The sequence below is a fragment of the Phodopus roborovskii genome, unplaced genomic scaffold (assembly GCF_943737965.1).
Source record: "Phodopus roborovskii unplaced genomic scaffold, PHOROB, whole genome shotgun sequence".
NCBI lineage: Eukaryota > Metazoa > Chordata > Mammalia > Rodentia > Cricetidae > Phodopus > Phodopus roborovskii.
The window spans coordinates 5,517,646-5,543,132 of record NW_026126563.1 but is presented as its reverse complement, the minus strand read 5'-3'; the positions used below and the strand labels follow the sequence as shown (position 1 = coordinate 5,543,132).

Sequence of the window (25,487 nt, the reverse complement as noted above, 5' to 3'; positions counted from 1 at the left end):
CACATGAACACCTACCCAAAGTTTTTTAATTATAATGAAGGACATAGGAATAATAACAATAAAATAGAGAACCAGTGAGAAGCCAAGCAAAGGAAAAGGTGGGTGCTGAGGTGCTCCGTGACCACAAGGAGGAGTTGCATCCAGATGGCATGGCCAGTTTGAACGTGTCCCGGAGAGGCCTTCCACAGTGGGCCTCGGTGCGGGGATTCTGAGACAGCACTACAACAGCCTGGCCCTGTTGGAGGACAAGAGGAAAAGCAGGTGTGTGAAGGGTGCAGAGGAGACGAAAGGATGCGTGAGCTAGCAGCCTAGTGTTGCCACACTCCTGCTGTGGGTCACTCAACAATCAAGTGTGTGACGGACGCCTGTGGCAGGAAACTAAAGGATACATATCTAACAGCAATAGAGCAAAGGCCCCAACACAGGGGCATGGGGGCAGAAGAGGCGGGGTGGGGGGGGAGGAAGGGGAGGGGGAGGGAGAGAGGAGGGGACCGGTGGCTGTGGTCACCTGGAAAGGATTCTCAAGGAAGAATGAACGGGCACAGGAAAGCTATGGGGGAGGAGATAACTGGACGGAAAGCTAGGGACACGCAGAGCATGGGCCACTGTGACCTTTGGCTGGCCCTAACAGCAGAAGGTGAGCCTGCTAGAATCGTGACTTCAGGGATCTTTAAATAGTAAATGTCACCCCAAAAGTCAGGGCCTGTAAGTTTCTGGCACCCCTGGACTGCTCAGACGTGTGCACCTCTCTGAAGGCTGTCTTCCCACCTAAGCCATAAGACTGGAGAGTTTTAAAAAATACTCTCCATGCCCATTTTGTTAAGATCAGATCCGGGCGCGTCACTAAGTGTGACCCACATCCGTTCTGTAAGTGGAATCCAAAAAGCCTCTCTGGCTTCGGTTTGGCCAAGGCAGTGTTCCTGAGCGCACTGAACTGTACTCGGCCCACCCGCGGAGCTGTGTGCCACAGGTTTAGAATCCACCACACTCCTTTCAGGAAGGGAGGGGCCACTCTGGGGACACAGAGGCCTTTCTGCATCTCACAAATAACTGTATTCAAGGACACAAAGCCCAACTGTTGTAAAATATTAGCATTCAGATGCTCTTGTGTTTTGTTAATGCGTTTAATTCCTCACAGTATAGCTGTTGTTCCTGTCAGCTACAGAATTTATAGCACAGCTCCAGAGCCTGGCTCCACCTGGAAGTCAACTGCTGCACCCCTGCAAACTCCACCCCTTGAAAGCACACACACTCACACACACACACACACACACACACACACACACACACACACACACACACCGGGTGCTGTGTGTACCTATCAGACACTGTTCAGTGACGGAGTTTAAGTACTGTTAGAAATAGCCATGTTCCTTGTCACTCGTGGCGAGCCAGTGGTCATGAAAGAAAGGTACCATCTGTGCCGTCGAGCATCTCCACCCACTGGGTCTTGCCCTTTTCCCAGTCACCCTAAACTGAGTGGCCTATTTCCACAGCGCCCACCGTGATGGCACTGCATCAACCAAGACGCCTGAATGAGAGTGTAGCCATCCTGGTGGCCAGAGTTCGTCTCACCCTTTGTCACCAGCAAATATTTAGACCGCAAGATGGGACTGTGGCCCAACTTTGGAATAAGGCCCCAGTTAGCAGCTTTATGATGGGGATCAATGTTGTTTGAGGGCCAGTTTCTAGACCCATGTGATTTTATGAGTTTGGAAGACTTTGGGGTATGGGTATATGCAAACTCATGGTACTATATGCAGCCAAGGGCATCACCTGCGCCAGACCTCCTATCAACTGTCCAAGAACCCACCGACCTGTTATCCATGTGGCCACAACCCACATCTGATCAGAGGAGCCTTCATGAGCTGCAGAATGCTTGGTCGTTTTAGTTCACCCTAGAATACACGAAGAAATAAAAGAGCCGGCCCGATTTTGGTGGCACATGCCTTTGATCCCAGCACTCGAGAAGCTGAGTCAGGCAGATCTCTGTGAGTTCTAGACCAGCCTGGTCTACAAGAGCTAGTTCCAGGACAGCCTCTAAAGCCTCAGAGAAACCCTGTCTCAAAAAAGGAAGGAAGGAAGGAATGAAGGAAGGAATGAAGGAAGAAAAGAGAGCCACACTGAGGTCAGAAGTCTTGTGATGTTTCCAACCAGGAGACATTTATGTATGTTCCATTTTCTTCCTCCATCATCTGGGACATTGGAACCAGGAGCATCATGTCATCCTGGCCCTTTGGAGCAGCTCTAGCAGTTCTGGGCAGTTCCTTCTGTGAGCGCAGAAGGCCTGGGTGCTTCTGATGGTGTTCTCTCCACCTCTGTGAGGAAGTATGTGTAGGTGTGTGCACATGAGCTTCACCCTCCCAGGTCTATACGTGACTGGTGTGAATCACACATAAGCTATGCTGGCCCCAAAGAGCAGCTGCTCAGAGGCAATGGGCTAGCCCACCCAGGAGAGACTGCTGCAGGCTTGCCTCGGGTACCAGCACCCAGATTTTAATGAGAGCGAATGCAGAGTATTTTCTTAGGAAGCGCAACTCTCCCACAATTCATTTAAAACTCCGCTGTGTTCAGGATTACCTTCTGCGCTGGTTAATTTTCTTGTTGTAGGGACAAAACTCCAGGCCAAGACAACTGAAGGAAGGGAAGGTTTATTCTGGCCCACACTTTGAAGGTATAGTCCATCATGGGAGGCAGTAAGAGTGTGTGAGTCAACTGGTCGCCTTCTGTACACAATCAGGAGGGAGAGAGACACATTCAGCTGCATGACTTACTTTCTCCTGTATAACTCATTCCAGGCCCCTTGCTGGTAGAATGATGCCACCCACATCTAGAGTGGGTCTTCCTGCTGCAATGAAACTACTTTAGAAACTTGTGTACATGTGCCTAGAGGGGCCCATCTCCTAGGTGACTCTAGTGTCTCCTAGGTGAGTGTAGTGGTCTCCAGGGTGGCTCTAGTTGTCTCCTAAGTAACTCTGGTTGACTCCTGGGTGAGTGTAGTTGTGTCCTGGGTGAGTGTAGTTGTTAGTTGGGTGAGTGTAGTTGTTACTTGGGTGAGTGTAGTTGTGTCCTGGGTGAGTGTAGTTGACTCCTGGGTGAGTGTAGTTGACTCCTGGGTGAGTGTAGTTGACTCCTGGGTGAGTGTAGTTGTGTCCTGGGTGAGTGTAGTTGTGTCCTGGGTGAGTGTAGTTGTGTCCTGGGTGAGTGTAGTTGTGTCCTGGGTGAGTGAGGTTGTTACTTGGGTGAGTGTAGTGGTCTCCTGGGTGAGTGTAGTTGACTCCTGGGTGAGTGTAGTTGACTCCTGGGTGAGTGTAGTTGTGTCCTGGGTGAGTGTAGTTGTGTCCTGGGTGAGTGTAGTTGTGTCCTGGGTGAGTGTAGTTGACTCCTGGGTGAGTGTAGTTGACTCCTGGGTGAGTGCAGTGGTCTCCTGGGTGAGTGTCGTTATCTCTGGTGATTCTGTCAAGTTGATATTGCTTATTAGCCATCACATCTCAATGCCAGCAAAGACCCTCACAAGGGACTTATCAGTGTGAAGCCTTATTGATCTTTGTCTCACTGGTATGTGTATCATTGTTCACACTACAGAAGTTGTGCGTCAAGGCTGTTGGTCCTTCAGCTGGCCTGAAGCCATCTATCTCTGGAAGTCCTGCTGGCCAGCTGGGCCCTGGGAGGTGGACTGACTGGGAGATGGCCCATCTGGGGTGCTCATGTACAGCATCCCCTCCTTGAGAATGGTAGTTGGTTCTCCAAAGCTAACTATGAATACACAGTGTGGCTGGGGTGAACACACTTCTTCCTGGGAGCCAGGATTCTCTGTCCTCACCAGGGGCTCTCAGGGACTACCTTCCCAGTACCCCAAGGACAAACCACTGTAGGATGGGCTGTGACCCCCTGGAGTCACACCTGTTTCTTAGTGGGCTGGGCTCCATCATCCATATGATATACCAGGGTGGATCTGATGAGTCAGGGAAGCCTGGTGGTCATGATACCCCTGACTCAGTCACCAGAAAACACCTATGACAGAACTGCCCCCACCCACGCCACCTTGTTTCATCCATCCCAGCCTCTTCCTTCTCTCTGTCTCTCTGGAGTATAAACCTGGACAGTCCTTGGCACTGCCTAACCCATCAGCATGGCCTAGGTACCATCACTGTGCTGAGGGTCTCTAGATTCTGAACTCTTGATAAAGTAGATGGATGGTTGATAGACTAGACAGAGGGTTGATAAAGGATGGGTATGTGTAGATGATGGATAGAGGGAAGGTTGATAAAGGATGGGTATGAGTAGATGATGGTTAGATGGAGGGTTGATAAAGGATGGGTATGAGTAGATGATGGATAGAGGGAGGATTGATAAAGGATGGGTATGAGTAGATGATGGATAGAGGGAGGGTTGATAAAGAATGGGTATGAGTAGATGATGGATAGAGGGAGGATTGATAAGGGATGGGTATGAGTAGATGATGGATAGACTAGAGGGAGGGTTGATAAAGGATGGGTATGCGTAGATGATGGATAGACTAGAGGGAGGGTTGATAAAGGATGGCTATAAGTACATGGATGGGTGTTACTGTAGGAATGTGTGACTAAGCCAAATTTCTACAGGTAAGTAACGGACTTGGGGGAGGAAGTGACAGTCATTTAAGCCTGACACTGTAACCTGGGAAAAAGAATGGACTTCTTGCCCTGAGTAAGCAGTTCCCGGAGCCAGAGGCCTCCTGTGGAATCTGGGAGGGAGGAATGTTCCAGTACCCTGCTTCCCTAGGGTGTGAGCTACAGAAGAACGTGAAGAATGTGTGGAGTTCTATTCTCCACTGAGAACACTAAGACCACCTTTTGTCAAACAATGGCTTCAATAATTGGGGCTCATACATGGCCTCTTAGACAGTAGCCACAAGATACCTACACAGGGAGCTCTGTGGTGCAGTGAATAACTCAGGAAATGTTTTGGGTACTCAGGCCATCCCTCTCCCCACAGAGGGATTTCTTTCAATGTGGTCATGAAGATGGCTCCCCTGAGCCTCCTACACCGAGCAAGCTCAATGCAGGTTAGCTCCCTCCTGTCAAGGCAATCCAAGGTGCTGCGAGGCTCCTTGGGTCCTGCGCTTATCTTGGGTTTTATAGGAGACAGCTAGCTCAAGACCCCAGGAAGAAAGCAGCTTTGTCCCCCCGCTAGTCCGTGCACAGGGCCCACATTCATAACCCATTGTTGTCGTAGGGGAGGCAGATGCGATCCAGAACAATGGGACCTCGGCTGAGGACACGGCGGTGACAGACTCCAAGCACACAGCAGACCCAAAGAATAACTGGCAGGGCGCCCACCCAGCTGACCCAGGGAGCCGCCCCCACTTGGTCCGCCTCTTTTCCCGAGATGCCCCGGGACGGGAGGACAACACCTTCAAAGACAGGTCCTCAGAGTCCGACGAGCTCCAGACCATCCAAGAAGACCCCACAGCAGCTTCCGAAGGCCTGGATGTGATGGCATCACAGAAGAGACCGTCACAGCGATCCAAGTACCTGGCCACAGCAAGTACCATGGACCATGCCAGGCATGGCTTCCTCCCAAGGCACAGAGACACGGGCATCCTTGACTCCATTGGGCGCTTCTTTAGCGGCGACCGGGGTGCGCCCAAGCGGGGCTCTGGCAAGGTGAGCTCCGAGGAGTAGAGGCGCTATGGGGCTAACTGCAGAAAGGAAGGTGAGGTGGGCAAGTGAACTGGGCACATGTCCCTGTGTCTGAGACACTGGCCCTGGTCCGATGATGGCGATGGCCCCGGGAGTGAACTTGGTAGCCTGTTTCTACTTGTTTTGCTAAACCCTTTGTCCTCCTCACAAGGGACAGTGGTTGGGGTGCCCCTCAGGAATGAGAGGGCCTTCGCATCCTGGATTTTGGGGCACCCTGGACATGGTATTGAGCGCACCCGTCCTTAGGTGTATGTGCCCTCTGCCTGGGGCTCCAGCTGCCAGTGCCTCTGCCCAGTGCTTCTGGTTTTAACCCTGATTTGTGCTCATTCTCTGCTGGGTTCAGGCTGCTAACTTCTTGCCGCGCCGTGAAACAATGTTCCAATTGAGATGAAGGAGGTCTGCAGAACCCTCCGTCTGCAGGCAACTTTCCCCTTTGACTTAAGTAATTTGTTGGGGGAGGGTGGATGAGGTTAATGAATGTTCATGAGTCAGAACTTTATTATTTTGTGATTCCATCAATTTAAATATAAATTGTGTTTGATGATGTTTTAAAAGCAAATGCTCTGTGGATAAGAAAGGAAGGAAGGAAGGAAGGAAGGAAGGAAGGAAGGAAGGAAGGAAATGTATCAGAAGATAAAAGCAGGTAGTCCAGTTTCCAAAAGCAACATATGGCGTGGGTTAAGCATTAGGCTGTGGTTCAGGTTTGTCTAGTGGCTACTGACAGGCGGCTGTCACCCTGCAAGAGTATGGCATTGTCCATGATCTGTTGGATCGTTGGGCCACTTTGGAGAGGAGAGAGTGGGAATATTCAAATGGAGCCTTGGTTTTTTAATGTCCTTGAGTCCTATGAGGACCTGGTTTTGGAGCGCCCCCTATGGCCCGTGAGCTGTGACTGTTCTCAAAGCCTTGCAGAACTCAAGCGGCTTAGTGTGGGACAGAGGTCTCTTCATGGATCTAGGGAGGGGAGGGCCGGCCATTGGCAGTGCAGATCTTCTGGAATGCTGTGGGCTCCAGCCACACTTTTGAGAGTGAGAATGTCTGAGAGCGGCTGAAAGTGAACTCAATAGCAAGTCTCCTGCTCTGTGGCCACCAGAGCCCTTGGTGTCTCAAGGGCAGTTAGGTCTCCCTTAGGATGCCACCATAACTTGCTTGTCGCTAACACTGGCTGTGTCTCAGCCGCTAACTGAATCCGGGTGCACCTGGCTCCTACAGGGCCTGTGCTAGGCATTGATCTTCCTCACTCGCCTGAAGCGCCAGTCTCTGCACACTCCTGTAAAGCTAACTACACGATTGTGGCTTTTCAATCACTCTTCTCAAGGCACATCAGGTATTTGGAGGCTCCCGACTGCCGGCTGAGGCTCCCACGTGCGCAGTCTCACTAGCCTAGAATCCTTAACCCAGTCTGAGCTGCTGAAGGACAGAGAACATGCCTTTGCTTTGTGCAGGAAAGGGAAGCAGCTGGAAGGCACAGATTCTAGAACCAGCTTTGTGGTCATGGTTCAAGTTGAAACACCATAGCACGTTCATGAATAGTGCCAAGGCTCTCCCAGAATGCTCAGACGTGTCTCTCCACACACTGTCTTAAAATCGCATACTCTTCAGCCTCTTTTCAAATAATAAATTCAAAGCTCAGAGGCAATCCTAACATTCGCAGACACTGTGTCTTAGATCATCAGGGATCCTGGGGGTGAGGAATATTTTCACAGGATTAATATATATATTTCTGAACTTGAGGTGTTAATTCATTGCACCATTGCTGTGCATTTTGAATATGAAAGATTTTTTTAAACAAATTACCTTCATACAAAAAAAAAAGTCTCTTGTGCTTGTGTGTGTGATCATTAATTAGGTGTGTTTTTTTTTAACTTACATACAAAATTAGGGTTATGGCACTTCCACACAGAGTTTCTTTGTGTTGGCCTTCCCCTCTACCTCCTGCAACTAGTCCCAAGCATAGCCAGAGGCACCTGCCTCTGCAGAAAGCTCCTGCCCAGGCACACACAGCAGGGGTCTGGTCATGGTGTCCAGAGCCTATTTGGTTGTGATTCATGGTTGTTTATAGCATTGGAGATGCAAACTCAGCTCACTCTACACCTGGCTGTAAATCCACAGTCACCCTAGAAGCCAGGGACAGCTAGTACAGGGTTTGTATCTATTTGTATTTCAATGCTTCCAGATAGGGGTCAGGGGCTTGTTTTCCTATGCTGCAAAGTTCCCTAAGGAAGTTGCAAAGAAGAGAGCCCAAAGGCTGGCTAGCTGTCACTGTGACAAAAGCCAGCATCCTCGCTGTCATTCTAAGATAGGCATCGAACACACATGCAGGGTGCTCAGGGAGGGCTACCTGCCCCTGGGGATGCAGCTATGTGGCCTGTCTATATAGAGCCAGGGAGACTCCGGGCACCCTCCTTGACCCTGCCAAAGGGCTTCTGGTCCTATGGCCTCCTGCATCCTCCCTCCCCAGGCATGTGGTGCCTCCGTGCCATGCAGAGCCACCACCCCCGGCTCACAGAGTGCAGGGACAACACCCAGCCTTTGTGTGTTTGCTGGGCTGACATTCAAACAGGGCACGTGAAGAATGCCCTGAGAAGGCATATTCTTCTGAGGTCTGTGGTCAAAAGTCCATTCACAGAGAACATTCTCTTTTGTCCTGGGAAGAAAGGGAGGCTGTGCTGTGACCTCTCAGAAACAGGTTTCCCAGCCCATAGGATGCCCAGGCCTTATGAGAGGGTGAGGAGTTAGGTGGCTTTGAGGAAAAGAACCTAGGCACCTGCTCTGATGCCTTACTTCTCACATACTGCCACGCCCACCAGCCAGCCCCCAGTCCCAGGGCAGTACCCCGGTGGCCCACCTGCCATCATTTCAGAACACAAATCATAGAGAGATTCCTTCCCATTCAAAGCAAGCGTCTCACAGGGGACCTAAGCTGACTGTGCAATGTCACATCCAGATAGCGCAAGTGCGCGCGCGCGCGTGCACACACACACACACACACACAGATGCCACAAGAAGGGAGCACCCATCTTCCATTCTTCCAGCACAGGGAGGGATGGGCTAAGCTTAAGCCACCCTGCTGGTGGCTTTGCCTATGTATTTGCGTTCTCCACTCAACATGAGATCTCCATATCTAACCGGCTAGGACAGGCATTTCATCATTTCGTCTTCAGATGGCTTCTCTGCCTCTAATTTTGACATGATGGGATTAAGACCACTCCCACTGCCAAGTACTGCTGGCCATGGTCACCTTTGTAAATTTTTATTAAGCATATCTCCATTCTCCAGTCTTCACTGTTAGCATCCGGAGTTTGCAGATACACTTGCCAGGCTGTGGGGTGGTGACATGAAGGACAGAGTAGATGTGCCCGTGTGGTACTCACTCCCAAGGTTCCAGTAGAGTCACTGACAGAGAGGGAGTGTTCGTCATTGCCATCGGCTAATAGAGCACTCAGAGGTCCAGGCAGAAGCAGAGAGAACTTCCCCGTAAGCCACGAGGGACCGCCGCACCATACACTGCCTCCCGTCCACTTGCCAATAGTTTCTCAGAGGCTATCTGGGAAAAGTCTGCCTGTGATGGACATTGTAGCATCTACACCCAAGTTCATACTCTGGACATTTCTTGTATGAGTTGCTTTTCGGAGTAGCCTCACCTTGGTCAATTACTGGTCCCTGGTGTCTAACTCTGCCTTTCTGCTAACTTGGTCTCCACAGCCATCTGCTGCTACTTAGATGGGTGGCAGTCATACTGGAATTTGATGGGCATTTCACCCTCTGTAAAAGTGGGATGTTTGCAAAACGTGTTTGTATTTAATGGTGATACCCTTAGGTTATCGTATTACAATTTGATTTTGCTGTAAACGTCCCAGTAATGTATATCTCCGCCTCTGTATGCGCTCATTAAACATTTTAACAGACCAAAGACGGTGTACTGATTGCATGTGGACTTTTTAAGTTTTATTTTTATGTTACTAATGGCACCATGTGACTGGCATTTCCGTGGTGGTCTTGGGAAACACCCACAGGTGAGCTCTCGCCACCTGTGACAATGGCACAGCCCCCTGTACCCTTGTCTCTACGACAGACACAGCGTGGCCTCGCCATGGCAATGTGGTGTCTAACTCTTCACCTTCCCGTGGCTACTGCTCCCACTTGCAGAACGTAACAGTGTCCTGTGGATGTTAAGAGATGCGTGGGAACAAAGGGACTGACCCAGGAAAGTATCTAACTTTTCTGTCACTGGGGAAAAGTCCCCTGACAAAGCAACTTACTAACGGAAGGGCCTGTTTCAGCCCGTGCTTTGACACACCACGGCGGCGGAGCCTGACGTTATGTTGTGTTGTTGTTTCTCTGTTGACCATTGTCACAGTCTCAAATGGGCTAAAACCATTCTGTTCTGCTTGTTTCTTTATGAGTAGAAAAAGCAGAGAGCAGTAGCTCAGGGAAAATGAAGTGTCGTGGGGGAGGAGACCCCCCACACACAACATATACACACGCATACACCATACACCATACACCATACACACACATACATACATCACACACATATACACACGCATACACATCACACACACATACACATACACACACCATACACCATACACACACACACCACACACATACACACACACCATACACCATGCACACACACCACACACACACATACACACACACACACAAAACACACATACATGCACACCATACACCATACACACACACACCACACACATCACACACACACACATATACACACGCATACACCATACACCATACACACACACATACATACATCACACACATATACACACACCATACACCATACACACACACACCACACACATACACACACACCATACACCATACACACACACACCACACACATCACATACACACACACACACAAAACACACATACACGCACACCATACACCATACACACACACACCACACACATACACACACACCATACACCATACACACACACACCACACACACACCACACACACACATACACACACACCATACACCATGCACACACACCACACACATACACACACACCATACACCATGCACACACACCACACACACATACACACACACACAAAACACACATACACGCACACCATACACCATACACACACACACCACACACACACATACACACACACACACAAAACACACATACACGCACACCATACACCATACACACACACCACACACATCACACACACACACATATACACACGCACACACATCACACACACACAAAACACACATACACACACCATACACCATACACGCACACATACCACACACACATGCATACATATATACACACGCATACACATCACACACACACCACACACACACACCACACACACCCCTTCCTACCTCAACCTGCCAGGTACACCTGAGACTCGGAAGCACTTGGCTTCCCACTTAGTCAATTGAAGACATTTTGCTTCTTGTCAGACTGTGGCCACCTGGGATGAAACGCAAACCCTGCAGAGCAAGGAGGCTTGTCTAGCCCTGACTGGGAGCCGTGATGTAAGCATCAGCAGGCCATCCTCTCTCAGGGCCAGGGTTTCACTCGGAGCCATCTGCACACCCTGTGTGTGGAGGTCAGACCTTTAGGGGTGCAGGGAGCTCATGGTGACTTTCATGGAGAAAGTTGTCGAGCTCTACAAAGGAGACACCATCAGGCTCCTCCCTCACCCTTTGTCCACATGTGCAGCCTGGGTTTGCTCAGCCACCCACCCTTGCGCAGTTGAGGAATCACTCCGGGGACAGCCAAGTCTTCCCCAAGGAGGCTCACTCCCGGCATGAAAACTGGAGTTTCTCGCCCTTCAGCTCCCCATGTAGGGAATTTAAGTCACCAGGATCTCTTGCTAGGATAGAAGGTGCCTCTCGTTCATGAGCTATGTCACCGAGCACAGGTCACCTCAGAGTCTCCTCTTCGAACCCTGGTGGTTGACATTTCAGTGGCACTTCTGGAGGGACTAGCAGCTCACACTAATAGTCGTGTTCTTGCACGACACTATTGCCCACCAGACCATCTTCAGCAGAGCAAGAGCCTGGAACCCACTGGATCGGTGTTCTCTCTTGGCTGAGCACTATGAAGAGCCCTCCCCATTCCTCCCTCCTTCCCTTCCTCTTCCCCTTTCTCTCCCCCTCCATTTCCCCCACTTCCCATCATCCCTCTCCCACCCTTACCCCCCCACCCCCCCACCCCAGTTATTTTACTGTGAACAGTCACAAAGGCCGAGATGCCTCCTTCAGGCTGTTCACTCGGCCACTCTGACTCTGTTCTTTGAAGCCCGACTGAACTTCCTCGATGCCAACCTACTGTTTCATAATGGACACTCTAAGTTAGAATACTCCGAATCAGGGATAAACCCCACCTCACACGGCAATAGAGCTGGGAGTGTGGTGTGGCGCGTGCCAGGGGAAGAGGGTGTATGTGTGCCGAGCCCCTGAGCTTCACCAACAGAGAATGTGGGCAGAAAATGTCACGCCCTGTAACCTCAAATTGACCCTGAGCACTGCAGGTCCTGAAGTCATCTAGAAGCCTTGAAAATGTGAGAGAGCACCACCCATGGCTGATTCCTACTTGGAAATCCAGCAGAAAGCCTACCGTATTTGCCGGTAGAGAATAAAGGCCTGGAAATAAAATTGAACATATTATGAGGTCATTCCAGTGCAATTCCACAGTAGGTTTCCAAAATCCTTCACAACTCCAGATGAGAAAGCATTCCTTTGCCTGCTGGAGGTTGGCTCCGCCCATCCTAGAGATTTGCGGAGGACTGTGGGGCTCTGCAGAGAGTGTCCAGACTGGACTCACCCGGCCCACTCTGTCCTCCTCGGCAGGTACCCTGGCTAAAGCCGAGCCGGAGCCCTCTGGCCCACAGCCGTCCTGGGCTGTGCAACCTGTACAAGGTAAGCTGCGCTCACTGTCCCTCCAGCCAAGGGGCACCGGTATGTAAATAGTCTCCGATCAATGGGCAAGCCTGTGAGAGAGTCACATAGGTTAGGACAGCCAGCTCCTTCAGGGTTTCACTGTGTCCCAGGGGTCCAACAAGTCTTCAGGGCATCCGTGAGGCCCTGGAGGGTCACAGCAAGGAAGAAATTAGAAAACCAAAACCAAACAAAACAGAACACATGCAGGAGGTAGAGTCTGTCTTTGAGTCTGTGGTGCGAAAATCTCAAAGGACCAACCAAGACATGGTACAGCTGTCAGGTCGTCAAAATGGAGAAGGCCATGGGAACAAACTGTAGACCTGTGTTGTGGCCTTCTGTAATACCACACGGGTTGAAAAGCCATCAAGTGGACTGTTCTAGAAGGACCAGCCTGGACCAGATCATTACCTGCCTATATTCCCTAACCTCTCTGAAAGCAAGCTCCAGTCAGATATCAAGCATCCCCCGCATATCGGCAGAGTTAAACTCAAATGTCCTCCTTAGGCCCTGTCCCTTGGTATCCGTCTCTCTGAGTGTATCCCAGTCAGTGTGGCTGAGACCTGCCCTCACCACCCAGTGTCAGAACTGCCACGCTAACGTACTGTGGATAAAGCTGGGGGCAGGCAGAGACAAGAGGGGATCCTTTAGTCAACCACGGTTGGGACTGCTCCTCATGCAAGCTGAGGGTCACCACCCACACAAACCGCGTGTCTCTCGGTGACCATTTCACATAGAAGCACACGCCATCTGAACCTTGTCACCTGTCACACACAGAGAGGGTGAAAGGTTGAGAACTGCCGCTCAGAGACCTAACAACTAGAAGATTCTCCCTCTCTCTGCTCCACCGAGGAAGGGATTTGGTGACCATACAATTCTGCCACGTATTAAACATAAGCCAGAGAGAGGGCTCACCATGATAGAGACGGGCAGCGGGAAGGGTGTCCACAACGCGTGGGCCTTGGACTCCCTGGGACAGATGCTTCTCAATGAGACTATAGAAGCTTGATTGTAAATCCCCCCCGGGGTAGACGCCCGGGGGGAGCAAGCAGCAAGTGCTGGGGACGGGCACTGCCCCGTGCCTTGCCACAGAGATGTGAAGAATGAAGAACATTCCCGATGGCATCTAAGATGGCCAGTCAGGGGCCAGGGCTGAGAAGGCGGCAGGGAATACAAGGTCAGGCTACCCCAGGGTCTTGGATGGGATTCTAGACATGGGCAGTGCTGGGATTCCTGGGGGGCGCTATGGTGCCTCTTGGGTGGCTGGAAGGAGGCCCTTGTGCAGGGTCTGGTGAGCAGACTCCTGCCCAGTTTAAGCTGTGCCTAGCTTCAGGGGCTGTTTCAACTCTTAACTATTTCCTAGAGTGGTCTGTGAGGGACCACTGTTTCTCCACAATTCATCTTTCTGGAGCCTGCTGGGGCCTTCACCCACTTGGCAAAGGTGTGGGGTGACAGCCCCTGCCCGGCCTACCTACTCAAGGTTTAGCATGCAGCCAGTGCCTTGGGTGCATTCACCTAAGGGCCACAAGAGGCACCTGGTGCCCAGGGCTAGAAGACTGAACAAACCTTAGGGCACTTGGCTCATCTTGAATGATGCTGTCCTCTTGAGACTTGAGACACTCTGCTCCTGAAGGCAGACCCTGAGTGGAGTGGAGATCCTGACTGGAACCCCAGGGTTCTCCACCGTGGCCCACAGCAAGGAACTATCAAGAGAATATTTGCTTTTTCTTCTTTAACAATTACTTAGTAGAGATAAGCCTTCCTCTCCTCCTATTCTCTTCATCCCAATTGTATAGGTTTTAAACCTTCTGTGCATATATTTTAAAGGGTGACCAAACCTCAGGCCAGCTACAAATGACATCCTCACATGGCCAGACTCTTGTGGACATGTGTTTAGGATGCTAAAACATAGCGTAGGTTCCTAGTGTGAGGTTCTTTGCATCTGTTATCTGTGAGTTCCCATTTTTCATTCAAACAAGGTTTGAACCTACTGGCTTGAACATACATTAAGATCAAAGTAAAACAGACAGGGGTTTATGAGGTGCTGTGTATATTTCTGCATCTGCTGTGAGGGGGAAAAGGTGTAAGGCAAATCTAAAGGCAAGAGACTGGTGTGTCCTACCAGGTGGCAGAGAACTCTTCCAGGGCCCATATGCTGAAGCTACCCAGGCCTTCCAGATCCATCAGGGAAGGTGTGGTCATGATTCTGGGGCTGTCCCCATTGCAGGTAACCACAGAGACAAGTGTCTGTCCTGACAGCCTGGGAGTTTCCCTCTCACGGTTGCCAGCCCAAGGGACTTTCCTGATGACTGTCCCAAGTCTCCTCTCTTGACGTGGGCGATGTCTTCCTCCAGCACTGTGGCTATCTTCATTAAGAAAGTGGTGATGAGTCATAGGGCATGGATCACTCAGCATCAGCCACAGGCAAAGCCCAGCCAGGGCTGGTCCCACTAATAGTTTCAGAAAGACTCATGCCCTTCAGGATTCAGTGACTTGAAATGAGCTTGCCAAGGAGATAAAGGCACTAGGTGGAAAACGCAGGCTGGACAGCAAGGTAAGGCAGTAAGTAGGAGCTGCAAACTCTCTCGCCAAAAGTCAAAAGCTCAGAGGACACTGGTGAGTGCTGCTGAGCTGGTAGCCTGCACTCTGAGAAGTTGCAAATGCTTCTTCCTTGCTTTGTAGTGTGGGACATCCTGCTTACCATGCTAGCAAGGCACCTCTCTATCGATGTCGTCCATGGAGAGACAGGTACACGAGTACATGCCACTATTTTGTATGTTCTATTTCCCACCTCCATCTCTGTCTGCTAACACACCTGCAGGCCCCCTACCAAAACCAGCCTTCTGTGAAGGAGGCCACAGAGTTGGTTCCAGGACTGCTGGTGGCCTCCTCAAGCACCAGACTCCCCACTAGGCATTTTTCGGTTCCAAGACACTCAGTCATTTTCTTGGGGCTGGCCATGCTCATTCTTTGGCACCTGGGGGGGGGGGGCAAGTAGGAAGAAAGAGACAGACAGAAGAGCATTTGAGGACGAAAAGCAAAAATTCCAGAGAGGGGGGAAATGTGTGGAGCTCAGGGTGATGAGCTGCTCCCCAGAAATTCTCAAACCAGACTTGTGTGTCCCATCTGGGTAGCCGTCTCCTTTCCTGCATTGTGGATTGCAGGGCTTATGCTTGGCATGCACTGGTACCAGGCGTGAACAAAATTAGGCAGGAGCTAAGGAGTCCCTATCCATGAGGATGGTTTCTCACTGCCTCTGTGTGTGGCTTGACAAGAGCCCCGGGGGGCAGTGGAGAGGAAGGGCCATCTCCACTATCCTCATCACCGGGGGGTTTGTCTCTGCTTCATCTGGAAGTCTTTCAGCCTCTCCTCGCCAGCCATTCCCAAAAGGCCCGCACTGCAACGTAACCACCAGCTCTGGGATTCTGTCATAAAGTAGTAATCAGAGCTGAGGGTTAGGTCTCCGTCTACCAGTCTGCAGAGGAATGTCCCTGGGCTGTGGACTTCTCAGAGCTTGGCTTGCCCTCTTGGGAAGTGGTTGTGGAGAGAGGCCTCTTATCTGTGAAGAAAGCACTCGGTGCTAATCAAGTGAGAAAGTTGTGCGTGCTCAGAGCAGACTTCCTGGTGCGATGTGGACAATGTCACCTTTGTAAACTCCATTCCCAACCTGTTCTAGAAAGAACCAAGGTCACCCTGAGAGGACATATTGGACCCGAAGGCTCCAGAGGCCCCGCCCACCCTATGCTGACACAGTGTTCGGGCGGTTTGTTTCTGCTCTTGAGTCTATTTCCTCAGTTGATAGATGAAGAGTGTGAGTTAAGTGGAAGGAACGTACCATAGACACTGTGTGAAGACTCTTGGCCACTGGTCACCTGTCTTCAGGAGAGGTTCACATCAGGTGAGGAGGAGGCAAAGCCTGAGCAGGTGCCAGGCTCCTTAGGTCTTTCCCCGCCCAGGAAGCGTAGCCCTCAGACCCATACGCACCGAGAGCCCACCTTGCTGTTTGATGGATGTGACGGTCTCTCAGTTGCTACACACATGGCTCTGGGTAGATGTGGATGGTTTTTTTGTGGCTGCACGTGGGCATGAGTTCTTACTTTTTGTCTTTGGATCAAGTGCTGGCCAGGACACGGGGTCAACCACCCTCTGAAGTAGCCATAGCCTCTTCTAGCACAGGGGAGTTAGTGCAGCGCCCGGTACCTGCTTTGAGCTCAAGGCCTTGGCTTGCTGTCGTGGTTTCCTTTATCCTTCCAAAGAAACCTCCCAGACCCCGATCCTGTGCGCTGCCCGCATGTTGTACAAATGGATCCAAAGTTCCAAAGCTGCAAAACCAGCACTAGGGAAGTGAAGGGTCACACAGCATGCCCTTGTCTCCAAAGGAAAAGGCCTCTTGTCATCAGCGCTTGGTTTATATGTCTGTGTGATTTCTGTTTGATGTGTATATTAAATGGTACAATCTTACCACATTGGTCTCTTAAAAACAATGGATTCTTGGAAGCAGTGGAAAGATGGGAGTATTAAGACCAATGTCCATTCTGCTCCCCACTGTGTTTACAAGGAAGCAGGTATGAAGCCTCCGGAACTAAAGGATAAATGATGCTGGGACAGGGTACCACCACGCTGCTGACCTACTCAAAGGGGAGAGGCAGCGAGGTCAGGCCTGTGACTTCTGCCTGAGTCTAACAACCTGAAGCTCCCACAGGGCCCTTTGTCCACCTCTGTCACTCCTCTTCTGGGGAGCCACAGGCAGGGAGAGGTCAGAAAACAGACATCAGAGCTGGACCCTCTGGAGCCTGGAAAACCCTGGCCTGGAGAGCACCCACTTTACCCCAGGAGTGCTAGGGATCGCCTGGGCTTTCTGTCTGTCCTTCTGGTCAAGGCTGAATCTCAAGTGCACATCCCAGGAGGTGAGAACCCTGCAGGGCTCTGAAGCTAACCCTTCCGCTACCAAAAAGAAAGGGGAGAAGCTGCCAGAAAAGCCAAGGTATCTTTGTCCTCCATGTCCTGGAGCAACAGGAGGGAACCGGTGCCCCACAAGTTTGCATCAGCATCAAAATATCTAAAAGTCAAACCCTGGTTCCGCTTAGGACCCAGACTCTGGGATGTGTGGCAAAGCGTCGTCCTTCACCGGGGACATAAGGCTGGACACACGTGTCCCCAGTTATCTCCAAAGCAGATGGCATGCCTGTCTTGCAGTGACTTGGAGGGAAATGCAATACAATGATGTCAGGAGACATCCTGAAGTTTCTAGCCAAACAGGAAGTCTGTTCATACCTGTCCACAAAGTGAGAAAAGCCACGTGTATGCTGCCTGGCTTTCCGAGAAGAAAAGGGCTCTCTTTCATCACAGTCACGGCTCACGGCATCGGTGACACGAAACACACGTTCTGACACCTCGAAAAGACCCAGATGGGAAGACTGCCCATCACCCCCCCACCCCAGGCACCAGAATTTAAAGTGCATGGTTTTGCTAGGGGAAAAAAGAGACAGAAAGAACACTCTCTCCTGAGATACATTAGAGGCAGTTTGATCACGAATGGTGTCCTAGCTTCTTCTGTGAATGTAAACAAGGCTAGAACTGGGGCCAGCCAGCAGTGACAGGGACACACATGCTGGAATGTCCTAAACAACCATAGCACCTGGGCAGCTGGGGTAGTGGGGTGTGGGAAACAGTGAGAGACTGTCTTCCACTGTAGACAGCACCCTCCACACAGATCTCCAGCCCGAGACATCGTCAAAAACGTTGGTTGCCTACGGCACTCACTTCGTACATGACCCGAACCTTTAAATGGTTCGCAGATAGGTTAGCTGTTGACCCTGCCACTGTCTCCCAAGTGAAAAACAAGTGTGACAATCCGACCATGAAAGAAGGAAGCCAGCCATGGCCTTCTTCCTCTGGAGACAGCGTTAAAGAGGAGAGCCTTGAAGACGCCCCAGGAAGAGTGTGAGCCAGCATGACAGCTTTAAGGCAGGAGAGGCTGCAGAGGCTGGAGAAGGCTCTGTGGGCGTCAGACGCAGATGGGAGGAAACAGTTTGACTCACTTTCACCTGCATAGGGGAGAAAACATTTTCTCAAAGCCTGAGCTGCCCACCAGGCCCCACAAAGCAGCCTCTGATGCCCTGACCTCTGGGCTCAATTAAAGACAGTTCAATGCAAATTAATTTCCTCATTGCCTCCTCCGGGATGCACTAATGAGAGCTCTGTGGACTGTGGTGCCCTGGTGCCACCATGTGGCCAAGTTGTTTGCAGCAGCCTATGAAGTTGGGTAGCAGAGCATGTGTGTGTGTGTGTGTGTGTGTGTGTGCGCGCGCGCGCGTGTGCGTGCGTGCGTGCGTGTGTGCGTGCGTGTGTGTGTGTGTGTGTGTCCGTGGCTTAAAATTAAATTTAAAGGAAAGAAAGGAACATGTATCAGAGGATAACTTGGTTTGATTTTTGTCTCCCATGGGCAGAATAGAATGTTCCTAAGTGCTGATGTTGAGCCTAGTTTTTCCTTTGACAGAAACTAACAGGGTCTTACATTTTAATTACGTGGAAATGAAACCATCTTGATGATAATGACATGGGAAATGCTCCGTCATTAACCTTAACTGAGAGCACATTTGCAAATCCAACTTAATCAGGAACTGATTTCCGGGACGCAGTGGACTCCATCCGTCCGTAAGGCTCAGTCTTTTTCCTCCTCAGATAGAAACAATTTCTTTCTGGCTCACAGAACTGGACATCAATATGCAAAGTTTGAAAGACAAGTAAAACTCGTGATTCCAAACTCCGTTCTCTTCCCGCATCTAACCGTTTTGCCTCATGACAAGCCATCGGCCTCTGGTACCTGCAGCCTGTAGCGTGATCCTCGGGCGCTCCCTAGACTTACTCTGCCCGGTTGACTGCAGTCGTCTCCAGCACTGGGCCTGGACCACTGAGGGACCTCAGCCGGAAGATCCTTGGACCCTTTGCATCTCAGTTTCACCCTACAGATGAAACAGGGCAGGGCCGTGGTGCGGGTGACAGTTTGGACTCGGGTCAGTGAGGGACATAGCATGTCCTGTGTAAGTGTGGATGTTCTTCAGTGGTTACATGAATCCGTGTGCACACAGGAGAAGGAAGATAGTGGGACCCCAGGCCCTGGCTGATGCTGGCCCCAGGCAAGGGGCGTGGAGAAGCGCATTTCTCAGGCCAGAAATTGGAATCTTTACTTTCCCGACAATAAAACCCACTTCGTTGTGAATTGGCTGCACGACAGGGAGTCAGTCACTCATGACCTGTAATGAGCCACGTCTCCTCAGGGAAACAAGCAGGCGCTGGTCTGATGGCCACTGACCCCTGACAGAGCATCCAAACTCTACAGGAAACTGGAAAAACTTGAAAAAGCCTTTCCCGACCTCTGCAGAGAGCGCGTCTGAGCGCCCCCTGCTGGTGATGGGCACTATTTCCAGTAGAGGGAAATTGTAACTTTTCAGTACCAACAACAGCTCAAAGGTAAATGGCCTGGTTGGTTGGCGAATCCCTTCCACGGTTCCAGAACATTTCTTATGGTTTTTCTTTATGTAACCTCAAAAAGTTTGTTGTCATCTTTGATTGTTAATATAATGCAAAGCTAAACAGACACAAAATGAGGTTCCTGGTGTAATATCAAAAAAAAAAAAAAAAAAAAAAAAAAAAAGACTAAGAAGATGGTGTGTAGCAGGGTCCCATTTAAAGCCATTTGCAGCCAGAGCCTGAGCTGTCATACAGTAGACATGTCCCTTACTTACCACCTTCCTGTAAGTGTGCACCGTTGTCCAAACAATGGAATTTATTTTAATTTTTTTTTTTTAAGAACAAAACTAGTTTTGCCTGCCCTCACTTGTTCCAAATGTTCAACTCCAAACACAAACATGGGGTTTGGGTGTACCAGGTGGCAAGACCCCCAACCCACTCAGTCCCAGGAGTCGCTGGCAGCCAGCACTGGCCTTGGCCCCATGGTCTTTCTTGCTGATGGTGAACCAACCTTGTTACAATGGCCATTAGTAACCTACAATAGCTCACGATGAACTAAGAGACCAAAGTCCCTTCTCCCAAAGATGCCAGCTTACCAAATTGACTTTGGCCATCGCCGTGCCTTTGGGCAGATGCTCAGAAAATCTGGAATATTCCTAAATGGAATGTGGAGTGAGTCCCATAGCAGTTGTATCAATGATGAATTACATTTTGACAAAGAGATAGAGACATCTCAACAGAAAAAAAAAAAAAAAAAGATGGCCTTTGTAACAAGTGGCCTTGGGACGACTAGGCACCCACCTGCCAAACACCACCAACAACAAAATGTTCCTAAACTCAACCCTCACCTTAATACCAAAGTCTCTTATATCAATAAGTCTCTACCGACACTGAAAACTTCTAAAATGTTAGACTAAAATATTGGAGACAATCTTCTCGACCAGGTGGGAGACAAGGCTTTCCCAGACCTGACATTAAAAGCTGATTCATGAAGAAAGTAGGTAAACTGGACCCCATCCAAACTCAACGTTGCATGAAACACCCTTAGGGGTGTGAACAGACGAGCCACAGGCCGGGAGAGAAAATATTTGCATTTTCCTGGAGTCTGAAAGTACAGTGGTGGTCCTGGAGGCTGGAGAGAGAAAGGGGTGGGGTCAGGGCTTAAGTAGGACGGACTCTGCTAAAGAAGGAAGGGTTGGGACCAGGTGCTGGTGGATACACAGTTGCTACTCAACTGTACCCTCAGAATTGATTACAATGTGACCCTGTGGCCTGTGCATTTTAAGAGCTCAAATGCAGACCTGGTCTGGCTCACGTAGCCTCTTGCCCTAGCCCAGGATGTTGCTACTATGGCAACTGGGATGGCATCTTGGCTTTTGCTATAGTCACCACAAAGCTAGGTCTAGAATTGGGGTGTGTCCCAAGGCGTGACTGTCACCAGAGAATTGCCACTCTACGTGTTTGCTCCCAACTGCACTTCAGGCCCATGCGGCACCCAGTAGGCCCATGCTGCACTTGAGGAAGCTAAGGCCTGGTCCACCCAGCAGCTTGCCAGGGGCGGCTAGGGTCCTGGTGAGTGTCCTCCTGTTGCTGTGGTAGAAGGAGGGTTTTGCTTTTGCAGTCCTTCATCCTCTCTCTAGCTGCCACCACGCGAGTCCAACAGTTAGCACTCGGTGGCCCACACAGGCCCGTCTTCTTTTCCTGTGGAATAGTAAACCCTGGGTGAGGCATGAGGTGCTCTGGGAAACTAGGAAGGGCAATCCATCATGGCAGTAGGCTGCAGCTGAAAGGTGCTGCCTGGGTCAGGAGGCGGTGGTATGTGTGGGAGGGTGAGCCATTCTAACTAAGCAAGAATGATGTGTTAGAAATGCTCCAGTTGGAAGCCGAGGCCCAGGCTGCCTTCCTATGAAGGGTCTGGTGGGAAAACTCACAGGAAAGTGTGATGGTCCCATGCACGCTGTGTGATCATAGCCCACGTTAAATGGCCTTATTGTATTTTCTAAACTAACATAGTAAATTGGATTTGCCTTGTATAGAGTTCTACATGTTTTAACAGATATATAAGCTTGTGTTGCTACTACCATAAAGACATATCAACCTAAGACACTTCCTTGTGCCCTCAAAACTCCCCTTTCTCTCATCCCCTAACTGCAGCCAAGCCTGCTCTAGTCCCTCTTCTACAGGACAGGCTTCTCAAGAATGTCACATAAAAAGATGATACCTGCAGAATCTTTCCAAATGGCTTCTGCCATTCAGCATGGCTTAGAGATGTCTTGCTGTTACTCTGTGTTCCAGAACATTGTTCTATTGCTAGCTAGCATCCCACTGAGTAAGCATACCACAGTGTGTTGATTCTCTTGATGAAGAAGATAGTCTATAGGGATTGAAAAGTTCTACAAACCTTCATGTGCAGGCTTTGAGTTGATATAAATTCCTTATCTAAGATCTAATTTATGTTCCTTCAAATGATTAGTGATCAATACAGCGTTCCCTTTCATCCTTCGATGAAATAGGATTGCAGGGCCATCCAGTCAACAGCAATGAACGCTGTGAGAAACTGGTGAGCGTTTTCCAGTGCCTGAGCTGTTTTGTATTCCCAGGGCAATGATCAGGAGCTCCACTTGCTCCCTGTGCTAGCCAACACTTGGTGCTGCCGGCATCCCTTCTTAGCCAGCTAGCCCTTTGAGCAGGTGGGTCTCAGCATCCCACGGCTCCCGTTTGCATGCTCTGGGTGGCTGCTGGTGTTGAGCAGCTGTTGCTCCTCTGTGGATTTGTTTCTCACACATCTTTGGTGAAATGTTTGTTGAAGCGTTTGGTCCAGTTTTTAACCACTTTATTTTCTTAATGCTGAGTTTTGAATGTTTTATGTTTTGGGGGTGGGGGGGGAAGAGAAAGAGAGAACAATTTTGTGTTTAATTCTTTTTATTCTCCTATGTTATCTGTGAATATTTTTCTCACAGCCTGTCATTTGTCTGTTCACGTTCCTAAGAGTGTTTCGTGTAAACAGCGTTGAGCTTTGATGGGGTCTGGTTTAACTATTTTCTTGATGAGCCAGCTCTTAGTGTCATGTCTGTCTAGGACATGCTTGGTTACTATAGGTATTAATAAAAATGTGAAAACAAATCCATGTGATTTGGGTAACATCTCTATTGTTACAGTGGTTTAGCTATTTTGATTCTTTTGCATTCCCAGTTAGGTCAAGATTAGTTTGTCAGTACCTAATCAAAATCCTACTGGCAACTGCATTAAATGGGTAGATACTTTTGAAATCTCTACTATTTGGGTCTTCCGATCCATGAATATAGAATGTCTGTCCACTTAACTCTTCATTGGTCTCTTTTCTAGTTTCCAGGCTAAACAGTCCCTATATGGCATTATTGTGTTTTATTCTGGGGTACCAGAGGCTGATCCCAGGGCCTTCCACATGATAGGCAAGTGGTCTACAGCTGTGATACAACTCAGGCCAAATGTTATTAGTGCTTTGCCAGGTTCTTTCTGCCCCTGGGTCTAGTGGCATTTAAATTTTGTGTTTGTGTTTAGCTGTTTGTTGCTATTATATAGAAATATGATTGCCTAAATACCTTTTGATTCAAAAAGTATTCAGATATAATATTGCAAAGCAGATAGAATTACATTGCTACCTCAAATTATCTGAGAAACAGTGTAGACCCAAAAGCCCAAGTCAGTATCCTAGTCAATGTCCCTCCTCTGTGTATCTGCCAGCCATGTGCATGATCCTTAGCGTGACCCTTACATGTAGACTGCTTCTTGCTTAGGTCCTATATTAAGAGATCTGTGCAGGCCACACAATAGTCGCCCATAGCAGATGCTTGTTGCACAGGCCACTCCCTGACTCATGGACAATCCTGACCCGAGATTCCACAGTTCTGAGAGTTCTAACACCACCTACAAAACTTTGAGCTCCTTAAAATATTTCAATTACTTTTCCCCAAAAAGTTTGATGCCTGTGTGTTTGCTTTGGCAGCACTAAAATTGGAATGATACAAAGAAGATTATTAGTATGGCCCCAGAAACCAAAGGGTTTCTATTGCTGTGAAGAAACACCATGACCACAGCAACACTCATAAAGAGAACATTTCATTGGGGGTGGCTTACAGTTTCAGAGGTTCAGTCCATTGTCATCATGGCGGGACATGGTTGCATGCCGGCAGACATGGTGCTGGAGAAGGAGCAGAGAGTGGAGGAAGAGCTACATTATGATGTCCAGGAGACAGGAAGTGAACTGAAACACTGGGCGTGGCTTGCGCATATACGAGACCTCAGAGCCCACCTCCACAGTGACACACTTCCACCACTAAGACCAGCCTGCTCAAACAGAGCCACGCCTCCAAATGGTACCACTCCCTGTGAGTTTATGGGGGCCAATTACATTCAAACCACCACACTAGGAAACAATGTACTCACTATAGAAACAAGTAACAAACTGCAACCTTTCTCTAACATCCAGAGCAGAAGCATCTTATTTCCACCAGCTTTTTTCCAAATCTCTCAGTGCAACCATGCTTCCCCAGCATGAGGTCTGGGGCGAGAGTATGCAGCGGCACCTTCAAAACCTGAACACACATTTAAGCATTTCTTCCCATTTAAGACAGAATCTTTTCTGTGGCTTGAAAACCAGCATAAAGCAAGTACCTGGATAAAGGCTGGGTTAGGGGTGGTGCTTAATTGCCGCAAGCTGACAAGATGTGCCTAGAATTAATGTCACCTGGTACCGACATTAGGCAGAGGCTTCTCCAAGCTGATGATTTACTGCTGTGACATCGCCGAGAGCCAGCTGATAAGGGGAAGGTAGAGGACATGTGTGGTAGTCTGGGAAGCTCACACTCCTCACAGCAGCAAAGTTAGAGCGAATGGGATTCGCTCACAGATGACGTGAAGAGGGACGGACCCTCGATTGTTGCAGGGTGTGAGCTGACTGTCAGGGTGGGAAGAATGGGAATGGAGAGGAAGGGCACGAACTATGTCAAAGGTCTGTGGATGCCAGGAATGGGTGACTGGGATCAAACCTTGATGTGCGGAAACCCATAGCTAGGATCACATAACTACTAACAAGTGCTCTGTCTGCTGCTATCTATAATGAAGGGTGTGGAACAGACGTTTGTCCATGCCCTCGGGTGTTCAGCACAGAAGGAGAAACTATGCTAACCATTCAGGTCATCACAAAGAGGACCGTGACGTAACAGACCCAGAGAAAAGCCGAGTGTTTGGCAAATGGCTTCCGATGCGACTCTAGTTATAACCCACTAGGAGTATGTAATAGGAGTCGTACCTATTACATACACTCTCATAAGCTCCAGAGAAGCGGCTCCTGGCTTTCTAGTGACAAGCTTTTCAAGGAGGCTCTCCCAGCCCACAGACAGACAGA

General features: G+C 49.7%; 1 protein-coding gene across 4 annotated transcripts in view; it reads left to right on the top strand.

Moving 5' to 3' along the window:
• The window catches only part of Mbp (myelin basic protein), a 74,117-nt gene that overhangs the window by 36,458 nt on the left and 12,172 nt on the right, over positions 1-25,487 (top strand). For 2 of the 4 annotated variants that reach the window (XM_051202016.1, XM_051202014.1), the window contains exons 3-4: positions 5,218-5,648; positions 12,542-12,610. In XM_051202016.1, the coding sequence (XP_051057973.1) occupies positions 5,218-5,648; positions 12,542-12,610 (500 nt within the window). The remainder of the gene's footprint in view (positions 1-5,217; positions 5,649-12,541; positions 12,611-25,487) is intronic. The other 2 variants (XM_051202017.1, XM_051202015.1) reach the window with 1 other exon arrangement.